Raw genomic sequence first — 19905 nt, forward strand, 5'->3', positions numbered from 1 at the left:
CAACATTACATCCCTGTTTTTATATGCTAGTCCTCTCGAAATAATGCCTCGAAATAATGCCTCGGCCCAACATGTCTGTGACGACCATGATGCTAATCTAATTGATCCCATCTGCACATGGTCTGTACCTATCTATTCCCTGCCTGTTCATGTGTCTGTCCAGATGCCTCTAAAATAATGCAATAATAAAAATTATTGTATCCGCTCCTACCAACTCCTCTGGCAAAACGTTCCACTCACCTACCACACCGTGTGTATAAAAATAGTACTTTGCACCTCTCCTTTAAACTTTCCCCCTCTCACCTTAAACCTATGCCCTCAAGTATTTCACAGTTCCATCCTGGGAAAAAGGCTTTGACTACTTACCTTAGCTATGTCTCTTATCATTTTATACACGTCTATCAGATCTGCCCTCGGCCTCCACTCCAGAGAAAACAATCTAAAATTGTCCAATCCTTTTTTTATACCTATACTCTCAAATTCAGGCAAGACCCTTCTGCACCCCTCCAAAAGCCATCACATCTTTGCTTTATTAGGGCAACCTGAACTGCAAACAATGTGCCAAATGAGGCCTAACTAAAGTTTTGTACAGCTCCAACATGACTTGCTTACTTTAATATTCAATATGATGCTATTAATGGATACAAGCAACTGCAGATGTTGGTATACAAAATAGACACAAAGTGCTGGAGTAATGCAGCAGGTCAGGCAGCACTTCTGGAAAACATGGATAGGTGATGTTTTGAATCGAGGCCCGTATTCAGACCGAGTCTGAAGAAGAGTCCTGATCTGAAACGTCACCTATCCATGTTCACCAGAGATGCTGCCTAACCTGATGAGTTATTCCAGGACTCTGTCTTTAAAAAAAAAATGCTATTGATTTAGTTTACTCCCTTCCCTTGACTCCCCCCCCTCCTCCCCCATTCCCCCTCAACCAATATTGTCAGTAGCACAGTGGTACAACTGATATAGTTGCTAGCCCACAGCACCAGAAACTTGTGTTCAATCTGATCTGACCTCAGATCCTGTCAGTATCGTGTGCGGACGTGACGCTGACGGACGAGAGGCCGAAGCAAAGAAGTCAAAGCCAAAGAACCGAATGGAAACGAGGCCGAAACGCCAATAAACTGAAAGATTACAAAGACGAAACGCCTACTAACCGAAAGGATGGGACGCCTAAATGCAAACTAACCGAAAGGGCGGGACACCTAAAAGCCAACGAACCGAAAAGCTGCGTCACCTAAAAGCAAACTTACCGAATGGCCGCTCTGTCAAAACGCCACCTACCCGAAAGGCAGCATCGCCTACAAGCCAAAGGACCGACTGCCGCTCAACAGAAACGTCCAATAAGAACTTGACGTTGCCGAGGGGCGGGACTTGTCAGCGATTGGTCCAGACCCCCGCATCCATCACATCACTGTGAAGGCATGAACATTGTCCCAAACCTCCGCTCCACCCGACCCGCAGCCCGCGGAGGGTGGCCGTGGGAGAGTGGGGACTGTCGTGAGCGATGCACACCTTTGGCTGCTTTCAACTTGGTGCTTGGATTCAGATTGCCCAGTCACCTATGGCTTGTGTGGGAAAATGAACACCCTCGCTCCCGTCACCTCCTTCTCTCTTCCCTCTCCATCTCTCCCCCTCTCTCTCCCCCTGTCTCTCTCCCCCTGTCTCTCTCCCCCTGTCTCTCTCCCCCTGTCTCTCTCCCCCTGTCTCTCTCCACCCCTCTCTCCCCCCCCCCCTCTCCCCCCCTGTCCCTCTCCCCCCCTGTCTCTCTCCCCCCTGTCTCCCCCCTCTCTCCCCCTGTCCTCTCTCCCCCCTGTCCCTCTCTCCCCCTGTCCTCTCCCCCTGTCTCTCTCTCCCCCCTGTCTCTCTCCCCCCTGTCCCTCTCCCCCTGTCTCTCTCCCCCTGTCTCTCTCCCCCTGTCTCTCTCCCCCCTGTCTCTCTCCCCCCCTCTCTCTCTCCCCCTGTCTCTCTCCCCCCTGTCTCTCTCCCCCCTGTCTCTCTCCCCCTGTCTCTCTGTCTCTGTCTCTGTCTCCCCCTGTCTCCCCCCCGTCTCTCTCCCCCCGTCTCTCTCCCCCCGTCTCTCTCCCCCCGTCTCTCCCCCCCTGTCTCTCTCCCCCTGTCTCTCTCCCCCTGTCTCTCTCCCCCCTGTCTCTCTCCCCCCTGTCTCTCTCCCCCTGTCTCTCTCCCCCTGTCTCGCTCCCCCCTGTCTCTCTCCCCCCTGTCTCTCTCCCCCCTGTCTCTCTCCCCCTGTCTCTCCCCCCTGTCTCTCTCCCCCCCTGTCTCTCTCCCCCCTGTCTCTCTCCCCCCCTGTCTCTCTCCCCCCTGTCTCTCTCCCCCCTGTCTCTCCCCCCCCCTGTCTCTCTCCCCCCCTGTCTCTCTCCCCCCTGTCTCTCTCCCCCCCTGTCTCTCTCCCCCCCTGTCTCCTCCCCCCCCTCTCTCCCCCCTGTCTCTCTCTCCCCCTGTCTCTCTCCCTCTCTCCCCCCTGTCTCTCTCCCTCTCTCTCTCTCTCTCTCTCTCTCCCTATCTCTCTCCATCTCTCTCCCTCTCTCTCTCTCTCTCTCTCCCTCTCTCTCCCTTTCTCTCACTCTCTCTCTCTCTCCCTCTCTCTCTCTCTCCCTCCCTCTTTTCTCTCTCTCTCCCCCTCTCTCTCACCCCCTTCTCTCTCCTCTCTCCCTCCTCCTCTCTCTCTCCCCCCTTCTCTCCCCCTTCTCTCTGTCCTCCATCTCCACCCGCGGGAGTGTCCCACGGTCACTGACCACGATGCACCGCCATCGGACCCCAACCTCCGCACCAGGGTGATTCCCCCCCCTCCGACCCCCGGACTTTGACACCCACACCTGGTGATTCACCCCGGCCGCGGGGACAGGTGTTTATTTATTACCGACTCGGTGTTTGCGGAACGTACCCAATCTCCCACGCACAAAACAGGCAGCATCTCTGGAGAGAAGGAATGGGTGACGTTTCGTGCCGAGACCATTCTTCAGAGTGCGTCTGATAGGTCTCGACCCGAAACGCCACCCATTCCTTCTCTCCAGAGATGTTGCCCGGTGAGACTGCTGTCACACAGTGACCCAGCCGGTGAGATTGCTGTCACACAGTGACCCAGCCGGTGAGACTGCTGTCACACAGTGACCCAGCCGGTGAGACTGCGGTTACACAGTGACCCAGCCGGTGAGACTGCTGTCACACAGTGACCCAGCCGGTGAGACTGCTGTCACACAGTGACCCAGCCGGTGAGACTGCTGTCACACAGTGACCCAGCCGGTGAGACTGCGGTTACACAGTGACCCAGCCGGTGAGACTGCTGTCACACAGTGACCCAGCTGGTGAGACTGCATCCACACAGTTGCAGAGCCGGTGAGACTGCTGTCACATAGTGGTCTGGCCATTGAGGCTGCTGTCACACAGTGACCCAGCCGGTGGGACAATGTTCATGCCTTCACAGTGATGTGATGGACACGGGAGTCTGACAAGTCTCGCCCCCCAGCAACGTCATGTCCGTTATTGGACGTTTCTGTTGAGCGGCAGTCGGTCCTTTGGCTTGTAGGCGACGCCGCCTTTCGGGTAGGTGGCGTTTCGACAGAGGGGCCATTCGGTAAGTTTGCTTTTAGGCAACGCAGCTTTTCAGTTCATTGGCTTTTAGGTGTCCTGCCCTATCGGTTAGTTTGCATTTAGGCGTCCCATCCCTTAGTAAGCGTTTTGTCTTCGGACTCTTTTGGTTTATTGGCGTTTCGGCCTCGTTTCCATTCGGTTCTTTAGCTTCGACTTCTTTGCTTCGGCTTCTTGTCTGTCGGCGCCACGTCCGGGTGCCGTCAGTATAGAGTTTGCACTTTCTCCCTGTGACCGCATGAGTTTCCTCCTGATGCTCTGGTTTCTCTCCATGTTCCAAATACATGCAGATTGGTAGGTTAATTGGGCCACTATCAATTGCCAATAGTGTGTACGAGAGTGGCAGAATCGGGGAGAAATTGATGAGAATGTGGGTAGAATGAAAAAGTGATTTATGTAGACTTAATGTAAATGGGCGGTTGATGGTTGGCACTGACATGGCGGACTTGGGACCTATTTCTGTACTAACAAAACTCTGATATCACTAATATCCACCGTTGACCAAAACATAACTGGACCACCCATTTTAATACAGTGGTTGGAAGACCAGGCAAAAGTTGGGTTGTTATATCAATGGTTATTCATTAATCTGCATTTAAAGGGTCTGGCAAAATCACTAAGGCTTTCACACAGTGACCCAGCCGGTGGGACATTGTTCATGCCTTCATGTTGATGTGATGGACTGCAAATTCTTGCCCCCCAGCAACGTCATGTTCCGTTATTGGACGTTTCTCCCATTGTTTTGCATCGGTCCCTTGGCTTGTAGGCGACGCCGCCTGTCTTCCCGAGGGTGGCCAGCTTCCATCTCAGTGGTAGAGTCGGGGCCACTCCTAAAACAAGTGGCCTGCTGCAGTGACAGCATGGTGTCCATACTGCTGTGGTCTCACTCCTGAGGTCTCACTGCAGACTTGAAAGCTGTCAAAAGTGTTGTTTAAATTGAATTTGCAATCAATTGATAATCATAATTACCTGTCCAAATTAAAAATGTCACATAAATTATATCGGTTTAAAGATAGTTCTGTGTGTGTGTGTGTGTGTGTGTGTGTGTGTGTGTGTGTGTGTGTGTGTGTGTGTGTGTGTGTGCGCACATCCAATATTGCAGCCCTTTTCTTATTTTCTTCCAGAACTTGATTTATTCACTGATTTTTGTTGTACTCATTCAACTCGGGTGGGGTTCTCTTAGTGTGGGATCAGATTTCCTAGTGTGAAAGCGCAGAAGTCCTTCACACTGGTCTGCTGGTAGGTGTAGGCAATATTAATATTTTAGTAATTGAAAACCAAAACACTGCAGTTGCTGGAAATTGAAATAAAACTGGAAATGTTGGAAACATTCAGCAGGTCAGCCAGCGAATGTGGAAAGTGAAACAGAATGATTATTTTGGGTTAAAGACATTATATCAGATGCTCTGTGTACTGTAAGTAAACCAGTTGAATTCAAGTTGTGGAGAGGATGGGTGAGCATTGACCAGGCCAATGTGATATCATAAGATGGCGGACTGCAGGGGTGATGCGCCGTTGTGTATGGCTGCTCCTCCTGCAGTCTGTCCTTTCACCCTTTTTTATTTTTATTTTTAGTCCTGTCTGTACAGAATGTTTATTGGAGGTCTTCTTTTATGTGGTGGGTGGGGGGAGGGGAAGGGGGAAACTATTTTAATCCCAGTCCTACCTGGTCGGAGATGCGGTTTTTCTCCGAACCGCATCTTCGTCCTCTCTGCGCGGCCTACCATCGAGCTGGAGCAGCGCTGGAGCGGCGTTTCCTGCCGGGACTGCAGCTTCGCTGGCGGTGCAGATGCTGGGACACCAACGTCATTGAGCTGCGGCTGCAGAGCGTCCAGCCGCGGGCGGGCGGCACTGGATTTCAACACCGCGGGGCCTGGGATCCGAGATCGCCAGAGTCGGAGGTCCGGCCGGCGCGGCCTGTGAACTTTGGACATTGCAGTCTTCGGGGAGGAAGCGGCCGCTTCAGTCCAAGCCGCTGAAGAATGTTCACCCATTCGCCGATGATCCAGCTTCGCGGCAGAGGGTCTGAAAACATCGGGTTGGCTGAGGAGGCCACATATAGACCCCGACCTCGGGTGGACCATGAGGGGGAGAACTGGATATTTTTAGTGCCTTCCCTCACAGTGAATTCTGCTGTGGGGGGACGTTTCATGTTGATTTCTATAGTGTACTGTTCTGTGCCTTTTTGTTTTCTTTTTCTTTTTTATTTTGTATGGATTTATTGACATTTAATCTATTCAATTAGTTTAACCAATCTCTGTAAAGCACTTTGGTTCAAAGTGATTTTGTTTAAAAGTGCTATATAAATAAATATTATTATTATTATTATTATATCTCTGATGGGATGAGGCTGAAGCTGCTCAGGTGATTCCAAGGTTCCAAAGGTCATTGGTTCATGAGGTTAATGAGAAAATTAGGGAGAGAGAGCACAAAGGGTCATGTTTGTTGCTGGAACCAGTTATCAAAGGGAGAATATGGAGAAAGGAAGTGCAGATGCCAATTTATACCAAAGATGGACACAAAGTGCGGGAGTAACTCAGCGGGTCAGGCAGCATCTCTGGAGAAAAAGGATTGGTGACGTTTCGATTCATGACGTTTCTTCAATTTTGAATCTGAAGAAGGGTCCCAACCCGAAGTGTCACACATCCTTTTTCTCCAGAGATGCTGCCTGACCCGCTGAGTTACTCCAGCCCTTTGTGTCTATAAAGGGGATAAAAGGGAGAATGTTGGAAATGCCCAGCAGATCATGCGGTAGCTGTGGAGCAGAAAAAAACCCGGAGTTAACCTATCAATTATTGACAGTTTTCCTGAACGGGCAAAAGCACTTGGCAACCAGGAAAACCTTTTGAAGTGTAGGTTCTGCGGTAAGATGACAGCAGTTTGTAAACTGCTAGATGCAACAGATGGCATAAACATGAATTGAAAGACAGATACACAAGACAGACTGCAGATACTGGAGTCTGGAGCAAAATTGAAAGTGCTGATGGAACTCAGCAGGTTAGGCAGCAAGTGTGGTGGGAAACGTACTGTTGCTGTTTCAGGTCAAGATCGTTCCTCTGGACTGAAAGAGTGGAGAGCAGATGACCAGTGCAAAGACATGAGAGGTATGGAGGCAAGAGCTGGCATGTGCTTAGTGGATCTGGATGAGGAAATGTGGATTGGTGGATGGAATTAGAGGAGAGATGAGTGGAGATAACAACAGAGGTTGGGATGTGATAGGTGGAGCTACCAGAGGCTGAAGATAGAATCTGATGGAAAATGAAGAGAAGAGTATGGAACCAAGTGATGGAGGTGGGGTAGGTAGATGAGAATGGTGGGGGGAGAGGACCCAATGGGATGACTATGTGGGTGATGGAGTGGGTGGGTGAGAGAGGCCAGGTATAAATAGATGATAAATGCAAGATAAATCTACTTTTCGCAATAAGGAGACAACTAGGAGACATTTTGCTGAACTCGATCAGATCTTTTACGAAGAGGGGTCCAGACCTGAAACATCACCTATCCATGTTCTCCAGAGATCCAACTTGACCCGTTCAGTTACTCCAGCACTTTGTGTCTTATTTTTGTAAACCAGCATCTGCAGTTCTTTGTGCCCAGATATTTTGTGGACATCTGAGCAGGCATATGGAGTCTTGATTAAACATATGGAGTCTTGATTATTGTTATACGACAATAACCAATTAAAAAAACCCACATAAACTTGCTGCATCAATATGTAGCAGTGGTTCAAAGCTAAAGTTGTGCTATTTGAAAAATAGATATGTGATTGAGGTTTAAATGGTTTCTGCAAATGGAAATCGATAGGCTACCAGATAAAAATGGATTAGAAATGGTATGAAAAAATAACTGAGAAACTGTACATATATCCAAATAGCAACATTTCATAAAACAAAACTTCGGAGGGTTGGTTGATTTAAAAACAAGTGTGGGGAAAAACTCTGCTTTGAGTTGGTAATGTTTGTGAGTGTGTGATGGGATAACTGGGAACATTTGGTTGAAGGTTTATGAATAAATAGACAAGCAAAGAAAGCATTTTGTAGGCAGCATTGACATTCCTATGGAAATGTGAAGCGAAACCCGGCAAGTAATGGGAATTCAATTTAAAAGAAATATGTGAATATCTGACAGAAAATGTGACAAGGTTATATAGTATGTGTTGGCTAAATTGATTGAAAACTCCACAGATCAATGCTGCTGAGAATAGGTAGGGGAATAGTTTATAGAGCTAAACAAGGATGAGCAGTTGAGATGTTTCATTTCTTCCTTTCCATTTATGGGACATCTTTAATAAATGTGATTCTTCAGGATGACGTTTGCTTATGGCCTTTGTGGGCATACTTCTGCAGCGCATTATATAAATCAATGCACTGAGGCCACAGCCAGATAATGTATGGTGCATTAATGAATGTGGATGATGTGCTGACTATATTTTTATTCTGCGATTTTTCTATTTTGCTGCTTGGTATTTTATAGTTTAAACAATGGTTCATCCAAATGAATTAACTGTTAGACTACTAATCTTCAATTATTTTTTCACTGTACTCCCGTACACGTGACAATAAACTCACTCAAAACTAGTTACTCTGGAGAAATAATATTGACCCACATGGTGAGGTATGATATTGTGCCGTGAAGGTCTAGACTTCTAGACTGAAGGCATCAGTCTGAAGAAGGGTTTCGGCCCGAAACATTGCCTATTTCCTTTGCTCCATAGATGCTGCTGCACCCGCTGAGTTTCCCCAGCATTTTTGTCTACCCTAGACTTCTAGACCATTGGTTTGTAGCTATCCATGTATTCCTTCATGGTAGAGGCTACTGCAGGCAAGATTGTTTAGATATAGGGTGGAAAACGTGTAAGGGATGATAAGATCAAGCAAAATGACTGTTTCTTATGAAGAGCTAATTTATTGTTGTGGTTCTAGATGGATAGACAATGATCATCACACATCTGATTTGTGGATGGATAGGATGAGTCATAGGCATAGAGTAACATAACACAGAAAAAGACACTTTGGCCCATCTTCTGCATGCCAACCCAAGTGCCTTCCTCAGCTTGTCCCATTTGCGTGCATTTAACCCATATCCCTCTAAACCTTTCCTGTCTGAACCTGTTCACATTTATTTTAAAAGTTGTAATTGTTCCTTCCTCCACTACTTCCTGTGGCATTTTGTTCCATAAACTCACCAATCGTCAAGTGGAAAAAGACTTGTCCCCCTAAGTCCCCCTTACATGTTTTTCCCTCTCACCAACCTATGGCCTCCAGTTTTAAACTCCACTGCCCTGGCAAAAAAAAAAAGTATGAACATCAACTTTATTTATGCCCTAAAGATTTTATAAACTGTTATAAGGTCACCTCTCAGCATCAGGGAGAAGAGTACCAGACTATTCAAAGCACACAGTGCTGGAGGAACTCAGGAGGTCAAGCAGCATCTGTGGAGGGAATGGACAGATGACAGTTTGGGTCGGTGCTTCACAATGAAGAAGGGTCCTCACCCGAAATATCGTGTGTCCATTCCTTCCATGGATGCCACATGATCCACTGAGGTCCTCCAGCACTTTGTGTCTTGCTCAACATTCCAGCATCTGCAGCTTCTTGATCCCTTGTCTATCCAATCTCTCTTTGTAAATCAAGCCAGCCAGCCCTGGCAACGCCATTGTGAATCTTTTCTGCATCCAATGTAGCTTAATCGTATAGTGATCAGAACTGTTCCAGGTGTGGTCTCACCAAATTCCTGTACTGTTGTAACTATTGCAACCTTTGTGCTCAAGGTCCCATCCAATTAAGGCAAGTGTACCACACGCGTTTGCAACCTTCCTGAGCTTATCCCATTTGCTTGCATTTAGCCCATATCCTTCTAAACCTTTCCCGAGCATGAACCTGTCCAAATTTCTTTTAAAAGTTGTAATTGTCAACTCGCTAAGATTGCGCCCTTGTTTGTGAGTTGGTCCCTGTGGAGGATCTACTATTAACCAAAACCTAAAGCATTCTGCCCACCTGTGTCATCATTTTCAGGGAACTGTGTACACCATGTACTCCTACATCTTTGTTCTACGACACTCCCCAGAGCTCTGTCATTTACTGTGTATATCCTGCCCTGGTTTAACTTCCCAAAGTGCATCACTTTGCATTTAATCGAGTTAAATTCCAACTGCCACTCCTTTGCCCCAAATCTTTGTTGATCTAAATCAATTTGTAATCCAAACCAACCTTCTTCATTATCCATGTACCACCTATTACCTGTAAACTTACTAATCATGCCAACTATAGTTTCATCCACATTGTTAATATATATGACAAGCAAGAGGGGACCCAGCATTAATTGCTGTGTCACACTGCTGGTCATAGACCACCAATCTGAAAATCAACCCTCCACTACAATCCCCCAACTCATTCCACCAAATCAATTATGTATACATTTAGTTGGCTCTCCCTGAATCATATGATTTAAATGATTAGAAGATGAGTCGCTCATTGAAGAATACTTCTTTTTTCTGTTGAATTACTCCAGCTTTTTTTTGTCTTGATATAGTTAAGACAAATAACTAATATAGTATAGGCCCACATATTTGGCCCAGTTAAGCTTTTGGTCAATGATGACCCAAAATGAGTTAAACTTGGAAGATTCAGCAGTAATGTTACTGAAAATTGAGAGGTGACACATGAGTGTCCTTGTTTTCCAGATATTGATACCTGACCATCAACATGAATGTTACCTGCCATTTGTTGCCTTGAACCTGAATGTTTTCTAGATGTGGTAATGACCAAAGATGGTAATGACTAGTTTATTATCTGATGAACTTTGCAAATAACTAAATGCAGGTATTGTCAACAACTAGCACCAGTCAACGCCATGAATGAAAGGTTCAAACATGATTTGGCTAAGGGTTTCTTGCTGTTAAGTCATGAGGCAGTGATGATTTTCCTTGTAGTCATTAATATATTTTACTCTGTGTGATTCCAGTCACTACAGAATTTCTCATTTAATACCTACTGATTTCAGTCATGCTCTGCCTTATTGATGTTTCAGAACAAATATGAAAACATTCAGCCTGTCCCTTTCTGCAGGTGGGTTTTGGGTTCATTTAGTTTGGACCAAATTATTTCTTCCTCTGCTCGCTGATGCCCAGTGGTTTGAATTGTTGTTGTTTGGGTCATGCACTCTACCATAAATACCATAATCATAGCTTCATACAGCACCGAAACAGGTAATTTGGCCCAACTCATCTATGCAGACCAAAATGCCCCATCTAAGCTAATCCCATTTTCTTGCATTTGATCTATATCCCTTTAGACCTTTCCATCCATGTTCCCATTCAAATGAATGTTTAAGATGTTGTTATAGTATCTGACTCCCCTACTACCTCTGGCAGCTCGTTCCATATACCCACCACCCGCTGTGTGAAAATGTTGTCCTCAGGTTCCAATTAAAATCTTCCCCTCTCACCTTAAATGTATGACCCCTGGTTCTTGATTCCCCTACTCTTTGTAAAATACTCTATGCATTTATTTCCATAATTTTTTACATCTCCATAAGAACACCCCTCGGCCTCCTGCTCTTCAATTAATAAAATACTTGCCTGCCCAACCTCTCCCTCTAACTAAGGCCCTCAATCCTGGCAACATCTTCATAAATCTTTTCTGCAATGGAGTGTATGGACCGATTTGGCTTTCAGAATCTCATTATCTACATTTGACCAGCAAGATCAGGCACATTGTTTAACTGCCATGACGAACATTCAACCTGAATTTTCTCCACTCTGCCGTATATACATCCACATCTGAAATACAAAAACATGACTTCAAGCAGCAAGTGTGTTTCAAAACAATTATCTTACTTTTGAAATTGTAAATTGCTAAAGTACTTTTACCTTTTGCAATTTATGGTCCTGAAATCTTCCTATGTTATAACATGTAACTAAATAACAAATTTTTGTGTTCAACAAATATATTTAGAAATGACGCGTAGCAAACAAATATAATTCTATCGACCTGTGTCTATCTATTTTGGAAGAGAACATTTTTCTGAACTGCATTAAATTGGAGTCAGTGAGATGTTTTCAACCTTTTCAAATATTACTGTTATTAGAAGATTAAACTCTGCTTTAACGATTTGCACACTGCCTCTGTTAGAATGAGAAACTGATATCTGGTTCTTTGTCATTGAACCTCATCTGCTTTGCTGTTGAAAATTGGAAGTTTATTTTACAGCTTGTAATTTCATAAACTGCAGTACTTATATCCGAGGCACGTTATTATTTAGGGAACTGTGTAGCATGGTGACGGCACATAGTCATAGTGCTGGAGTGATGAAAGGCATCAGGAAGAATCATGAAATGAGCAGTCTCCCTCAACCCCTTCACGGCCATCTATCAGTCACATCAATCACATCCTGCTACCTAACAGATTGTTTGCAGCACTCTTTACAGGACAGCTTGACACATTGAGTCATCTATCTTGCTTTGGTTGACTGGTGTGTGGTATGGAGTCTGGTTGTGAATCATAGCTTCCCTGCTGCTGACTTTGTGAATTTTCTTGAACTCATCATCAGTTAATACTCTCTCCACTTCTTTTGCTGTGCGCCCATCACAGTTTGTTACAGATTTCCTCTTTGATGCTGACTCTTCCTCCCTGGCTGTCTCTTCTTTAGCGTGGGCAATTTAGTTTTGCAGCAGCTGATTGATTTTTAAAGCAATCTTGCTGAAGCTGGTTGTGACTCTCTCCAAACTTCGTGCATTTTCTTGAAACTTCTGTGCGCCTCATCACAGGTTTGTTACAGATTTCCTCTTTGATGCTGACTCTTCCTCCCTGGCTGTCTCTTCTTTAGCGTGGGCAATTTAGTTTTGCAGCAGCTGATTGCAACAGTGATTTTTAAAGCAATCTTGATTTACTGGCACTGTACCCTATCCCAAACCATTCTGCATTGGTGTTGGTGGTGATAATATAATTCAAGTACTTGATCATCAACTCCATTTCTTAAAGTTGAACCTACCTGATCTCCTGGTTGCTAAACACTTTAATTCTGCTTTCCATTCGCACACTCATTTATCTGTCTTAGGTCTCCTCCATTGTCAGGATTAGGTAAACGCAAAGGAATAGCATCTCATATTTTGCTTGGGCAGTTTACAGCCCAGTGGTATGAATATTGATTTCACCAACTTCAAGTAACCCCTGCATTCCCGCTCTCTCTATCCCTTCCCCACTCAAGTCGCACCAGCTTCTCGTTTTCCCCCAACAAACTTCTAACAATGGCCTGTTTCCTTTATTGTTACTTTGTTGCATATTTTTAATTCATTGTTCTTTATTTTTCTACATCATTGTCCATATCTCTCGTTTCCCTTTCCGTGACTTTCAGTCTGAAGAGGGGTCAGGACCCGAAAGTCACCCATTCCATGTCTCCAGAGATGCTACCTGTCCCGCTGAGTTACTCCAGCTTTTTGTGTCTATCTTCCATTCATTAAAGGCAGTTTTTGGTTTCCCAATATGGTCACTGGCTCCATTAGATGTCACATTGAATCATTCCTGCTGGCGAGCCATGCAAACTTCAGTTGTTGCTTTCACACTCGGTGCAAGAGTATTTTGTGGTAGTGCTGGTGGCCTACATCAGCTTTCTTGAAGGTATTTGCTTCTGGTGACTTTTTCCCCAATTTCACCTGGAGTTCTTAGCAATATCTTGTCCTGCAAAAAACATTCATCCACTCCTATTGGAAAGAGGAGGAGCAATGAAAAAGCAGCAGCAAAGTAGCAGGGGAAAACTTCAAAAACAAGATGGGATGAGAAGAGCAGTAACACCATTGGAGATATGAGGAATGGGTGGATCCTTTATTACTATCTGTCCAAGAAATGTTGCTGTGATGGACGGTCTGCTACAAACTTAAAGTTCGCAGCCTTCATTATTCTGCTAGTAGGGGGAAGAATTTGAGACTACTGTCATGAAGAAATTAAAAGGCCACCTCGATGCTCCTTCCCAAACAATTGACAAGACCAACGGTAAAGTTGCTGCCCCACAGCACCAAGCACCCGAGTTCGACTCTGACTACGTGGTGCTGTCTGTATGGAGTTTGTACATTCTCCTTGTCACCTCGTGGGTTTTCTCCGGGTACTCCACTTTCCTCCCACACTCCAAAGACATCCAGGTTTGTAGGGTGATTGGCTTCTGTAAATTGTTCTACTGTGTAGGATAGTACTAGTGTACAGGTGAACAGCTGGACTTGGTGGGCCAAAGGGCCTGTTTCCACTCTGTACCTCTAAAGTCTATTGTCTAAATCTGATGCACTGAAGACCTGATGCAGCCAGATTTGAAAGGAGTGGGTCACCAGTTCTGCATTGTAATGAAATATCCAGGAAGTTGTTAAGTGATTCATTTCTGAAGAATGTACAAGTATTGTTTATTTGATTACAGCTAAGCATCTTTGTCCATTTGTGCGCATTTCACTGGCAATTTCAATTAGTAATACATGTCAACAACTGAAGGACAATTGAGCTTTATGTGATGTATTCGAAGGAAGTTGTGATCTTTAAAGTACGTGTTACAGGAAAACAACCCTCCAGAACCATCAATACATCAGTGAATGCAACATGTTGGAATTTTTGCTCCGAACCACCATTATCTAGTGACTTGTACTTGAACAAAGCACAAATATTGATTAAGGACCTCTCTGAGTAATCTGCGAACACATATTAGCATCACAGCAAAGTTAAATCTAACAAACACAACTGCAAAATTAAGAGCATCATCTTTATTCATATTGTGCACTACTTTGCATTGAGAAAGAGAAAAATTGGGACAGCAAATTTGTGTTCACATTAGTTTCTATTATATTCATACACATTAGCACCCGCTGAGTGCATTTTCGTTATCTCCATTGTTCTTTCATTTATCTCTCTTTAATGGAATAATTATGTTTCAGTAAGGCACCACGGATGCCCATATTTTCAAATCCAGATCTAATTTCCCCCTGAAAATGAAGACAAACTGCTAAATTCACAAAATGTAAAGTGTACCTTGGCATATTATTGTTTGCAGTCAGCCGTCACATGCAGTCACATCATTTTAATTATGTGATTTTCTAGAAACAAATTTAAGCCTGTGTCCACTGAGGCTGTATGATTGTAAATAGCTCATTTTAAACTCCCCCCAGTCTAGTATCAATCAATAAAATACTGATTCAAGAACTTGCGCAACTAAACTTTATTTTGAAAAACACAAAACAAATTCCCCAATACAATACCCTAACCACCGCTGGCAAACTGGCAAACAAAGGCACATTTAATTTGACCAAAATGGCCTGGCAGCACAGACGCCTTTACTCAATTTTAATGTCCTGGCAGCTCCAATTTGGCCAGAATTAACATGATTAGAGCTCAAAAATAAAAAGAGGTGCAATCGCTCTAATGGGATTAAAATATCAGCCTCCCAATAGCAAGTAGGAGATGGAAGAACAGATATGTGGACAGATAACGGAAAGATGCAAAGGCAATGATGTTGGTGTCGTGGGTGACTTTAACTTACCCAATATTGACTGAGACCTATTCAGTGCAAAAGGATTGGGTGGGGTAAAATATGTTTGGTGTATCCAAAAAGGTTTTCTGAAAGCATGTGGATAGTCCAATTTGAGGAGGAATCATACTGGATTATGTGTGTAGAAAAGAACTGCAGATGCTGGTTTAATCCAAAGGTGGACACAAAATGCTGGAGTAGCTCAGCGGGACAGGCAGCATCTCTGGAGAAAAGGAATGTGTGACGTTTCGGGTCGAGACCCTTCTTCAGACTGATGATGTTTCAAGATCGAGACCCTCTTCAGACTGAGGCTTTTGCCAGATTGATAAACTGCATGTGGTCAAATAATTGGCAGTTTCAATGGGATATTCAGAATACGAGTATACTTGTGGAACAAATACATCTTTAATTAGCAGCATTAACTAATTTTGGTATGCTAATCTTTTGATATTTACATGAGATAGTACTTTGTTACTTTCAAATGTGCATATTGAATGACAGTGTTACACTATCTGTTGAATTGGATCAACCTAATGTGTTAAATCATGCATGATTTAACATCATTCTTAAATATTCACATTTGAAACTCGAATCGTTTTTGAACAAGGCCTGCAGCAGTGTCAATGTTTCCTAATTTGGTGGAATGCAAACCTATCACTAGACCAGGCCTTTGCTCATTACCATTGTTTAGACCATCATTCTGGAAGAGTAATTGAAGCCTGTTATTCCACAGCAGCCTATTGTATAAATTATAAATATTTTATACTGAAGGAAGCTCAGGAGCACTGTTAAGGTTTTAGTTATCACACAGCTACTGGCAAGCTGTTGTACCAGAATCTGAATGTATGACTACACAATGGAGTGGCCCGTAAGCAAACAAACAACAACAGTAACATATTAAAATACTGCAAAATAATAGTTTTAATGCAATAAATATCTCAATTTTTCCACAGATATGCGTCGCAAAGAAGATGTCTACAAGAAATTCTCAGGCTATGGATTCTGTTATCAAACCATTGGACACCATTCATGAAGACCGAAAAGTCAGAGTACAGAGGACTCAGAGCAGTTTTGATCCATTTGACAAGCCACAAACTCAAGTGAAAAGGGTTCATTCTGAGAACAATGCGTGTATTAACTTCAAGAGCTCTTCCAGTGGTAAAGAATCTCCAAAGTTCAGACGACATTCCAGCCCCAGTTCAGTAAGTCGTAGCTTCTGCAGTGCTGCCTCTCTTTATTTGTATAGATTTGAAATGCATTGTTTTATGTTCTTGATGTAGTTTTCATTTAAATGCTTTTTTTTGCTCTTTGGGGAATTAATGTCTTTTCAATATTTATCGATATAATTATGCTTATCCTTTGCACATTTTATTTCTTGAGTTAGTTCTAAAAGATTGGTAATATTCTTACAGAAATGATGAATTTGAATCTGTATTTGTAGAGTTGACCTATGCTGGGGTGGGCGCACTCTACTCTACAATGAGTAGATGAGAGATGCATCATAAGAGAATGTTGATAAAGGTCAAAATGTTGCAGTAGATCTGCTACCTTACAGACCTGGGTACAATCCTGACTACGGATGCTCTCTGTGCGGAGTTTGTACATTTTGTCTGTGGTTTTTCTCTGGGTCCTCTAGTTTCCTCCCACAAGACGCACGCATTTGTAGAATAATTAGCCTCTGGAAATTGCTCCTAGTGTGCAGGATGCAAAAGTGGGAATAACATGGAACTAGCATGATCTGGTGATGGATGACCGTCGCGGACTGAAGGGCATGTTTCAATGCCGTATCTCTAAAGTAAACTAAATTATCTGCAAGTCAAGTCAAGTCAAGTTTATTTGTCACATACACATACGAGATGTGCAGTGAAATGAAAGTGGCAATGCTCGCGGACTTTTGTGCAAAAGACAAACAACAAAACAACCAAACAAATTTTAAACACAATCATAACACACCTATTCTTTTACATAATAAATAATGGAAGGAAAAATAATGGAAGGAAAAACGTTCTGTTGAGTTAGTCCCTGGTGAGATAGGCGTTTACAGTCCGAATTGTAGCAACAATTATGTTATGTATTTGTAGCTAGATTTGATTTTAGTTTCTCTGTGAATTATTTCTGTTTGCAACTTTCAGGTGACATGAAATTGTCCTCAGTGATGTAATCTGTCTGTCTGTCTGTTTGTGCCTGTCTGTTTGTCTGTCTGTCTGTGTCTGTCTGTCTGTCTGTCTGTCTTGTCTGTCTCTAAAAGTCTTGTCTTGTTTCTGTGTGTGTGTGTGTGTTTGTCTGTGTGATTGTATTTTCGCCAAAACGCTACACGGTAGCACTATAATTTTTACAGAACCTTACTCAGTGTTTTCTCATTGTCGATCTAATCAAGTTTCCTTCAGATTTGATGTTATATTTCACAAGTTATTGATATTTAAAGTTTAATTAAAAAGCCAACTTTGAGAATAATAACTAACAAGACGTTTCAGGCACAATCCAGTGATGATGTCACAATGGCATCTCAGTCCTCCAATCACAATGGGATCTCATTTACATACGCTACCGTGTACATTCCGATAACCGAAAATGACATCACAATGTGATCCCTGCTGCTAATACACAAGCTATGAGAGTTGTCGGAGTGGGGGATGGGAGGAGAAGAAATGCTATTTGAACATTGTCTTTAGTGGTGGAGTGCAAAAGGGGAGAAGTGAGGGAGGCAGTGACTGAAGGTTGGGAAAAGGTGACAGAGAGACAATGGGATAGCAGCTTCAAGGGGAATAATGAGAGAGTGAGATTTTTGCCCTCCCCCACCCCCATGTGGGAAGGATTGATAGAGACAGAGAGAGACTGGCAGTTAGGCAGTTATGACACAACGCCCTACCGGCTACAATGTTGCTATCCCAGAACACTGAGTCCATCGCAGCAAATTTCCTCCAGGGAAAGAATCTGCCAGCCTAACCCAGCACAGCAAAGTTTAATGATTAGATTTGGATAACAAAATATGGCCTTGTCGGTGGCACCTACATCACATTAAATCTTAGTGCAACTGCATTTTTTTAAAGTTAAAAATGAGGGAGGGTGAAAAAATGAGCCGACATGCACAGTTGGGGGCTATGGGTGAGTGATAGAATATTACATTGGGGGAATGGGTTGTGTTGGGGAATGGGTGAGTGATGGAATCTTACATTGGGGAATGGGTTGTGTTGGGAGAACAGGCCTCCCATGGGGGCTATGGGTGAGTGGTCGAATATTGCGTTAAAAGTGAGACGACCTGCACAGTTGGGAGCTATGGGTGAGTGGTGGAATATTGCATAGGGGAACAGGTTGCATTGAGGGAACGGGTGAGTGGTGGAATCTTATGTTGGGGAACGGGTTGCATTGGTGGGACCAGGCTCCCATGGGGGATAGTTTGAGTGGTTATTGCGCTGGGGGAACAGGCCCAACGGGTCCCATTTTGTCCAGTTATTACTTACATTCTTTCTGTGCCATTGAAAATGAATTATATTCACGGTTAGAAATTTGGATGAATACAAATTAAAACATTAGATTAACTGCATTGTTACAGGTGTAGTTATATGGAATTAAGAAAGCCCCAAAGGAGTTGGAGTAGTTGAAAGTCAGTAGATAGGTCACATTGGGAATCTTGCACTTTGATTAATTTCTCTCATTCATATTCATGTAATGAACTTTCTCACTTGTTTGCCAAAGCCCTCATAAATCCTTAATAGATTTCATTCCTCTATTTCATTCATGTTCTTTGCACCAGACTCCTGAAACATACATTCTATTCCCAGTGCTGTCATGGGGAGAGATTACCAGGCATTCAGCAGGGCTGGATTTAGATGAAGAGAGTCCCTAGGCTTTTCCACTTGTGAGGCCCCTCCTAATCCCCCACCCCTACGACTAGAGGAAGATGGTCCACCAGATTGACCGATTGCAGCCGAGCGTGACCAATGAGATAAGGGGCTGGAAAACTGTGCCTTTATTTATTTATTTATTGCCAGTGCTAGTGTTGAGTTATCGGTTTAAAACACTATTATTCTGAAATGGAGGGCAAGGAGAATGACTGAAAGTTTGTTTAGAGACTACAGTGCGTTGAGACCGCATATGTAAGAAAGGCCTATGACAGTGTCAAAATATTATATACCTTGCAGGGCTCTCACTTAATTTATTTTCTCTGTTGTCAGCCGAGCAACCTTGGCAGCTTTTTAGGTTGCCAAATGACAGTTTAGGTGGTCATTTAAAACGGCTTGATGACATGTGCGATAATGTGCTCGGACGAAGTGCACAGTTACCAGTCGGAATTATGCTCAATGAAGCATTCACATATTATTTCTGCTTCATCTAAAGGCACAAATTAAACATATTCATGAATCAAGACATGATATATACCACAATGACATGCAGCAAAATTATAATACAGTATCTCATCTATTTTTACACGTTACAATGAATGCAATTTATATTATTTCTTCCACTTCCAAACAAAAATGTGGTTGGATTATTCAGCGTATGGTCAACCTCGGTGAGACCAAGCGCAAGCTTGGCGATCGCTTCGCACAAGACCTCCACTCAGTTCGCAATAACCAACCTGATCTCCCAGTGGCTCAACACTTCAACTCCCCCTCCCATTCCGAATCCAACCTTTCGGTCCTGGGCCTCCCCCATGGCCAGAGTGAGGCCCACCGCATATTGGAGGAGCAGCACCTCATATTTGCTTGAGTAGGTTACACCCCAGCGGTATGAACATTGGCTTGTTTAATTTCAGGTAATCCTTGCTTTCTCCCTCCTTCCCCTCCCATTGCC

At 43.9% G+C, this 19905-nt stretch overlaps 1 protein-coding gene across 3 annotated transcripts in view; it reads left to right on the forward strand.

Moving 5' to 3' along the window:
- The window catches only part of cdk14 (cyclin-dependent kinase 14), a 659117-nt gene that overhangs the window by 139662 nt on the left and 499550 nt on the right, over positions 1-19905 (forward strand). For all 3 annotated transcript variants that reach the window (XM_055655908.1, XM_055655917.1, XM_055655925.1), the window contains one exon: positions 16065-16313. In XM_055655908.1, the coding sequence (XP_055511883.1) occupies positions 16065-16313 (249 nt within the window). The remainder of the gene's footprint in view (positions 1-16064; positions 16314-19905) is intronic.

The sequence above is a fragment of the Leucoraja erinacea genome, chromosome 2 (genome assembly GCF_028641065.1).
Source record: "Leucoraja erinacea ecotype New England chromosome 2, Leri_hhj_1, whole genome shotgun sequence".
Classification (NCBI taxonomy): domain Eukaryota; kingdom Metazoa; phylum Chordata; class Chondrichthyes; order Rajiformes; family Rajidae; genus Leucoraja; species Leucoraja erinaceus.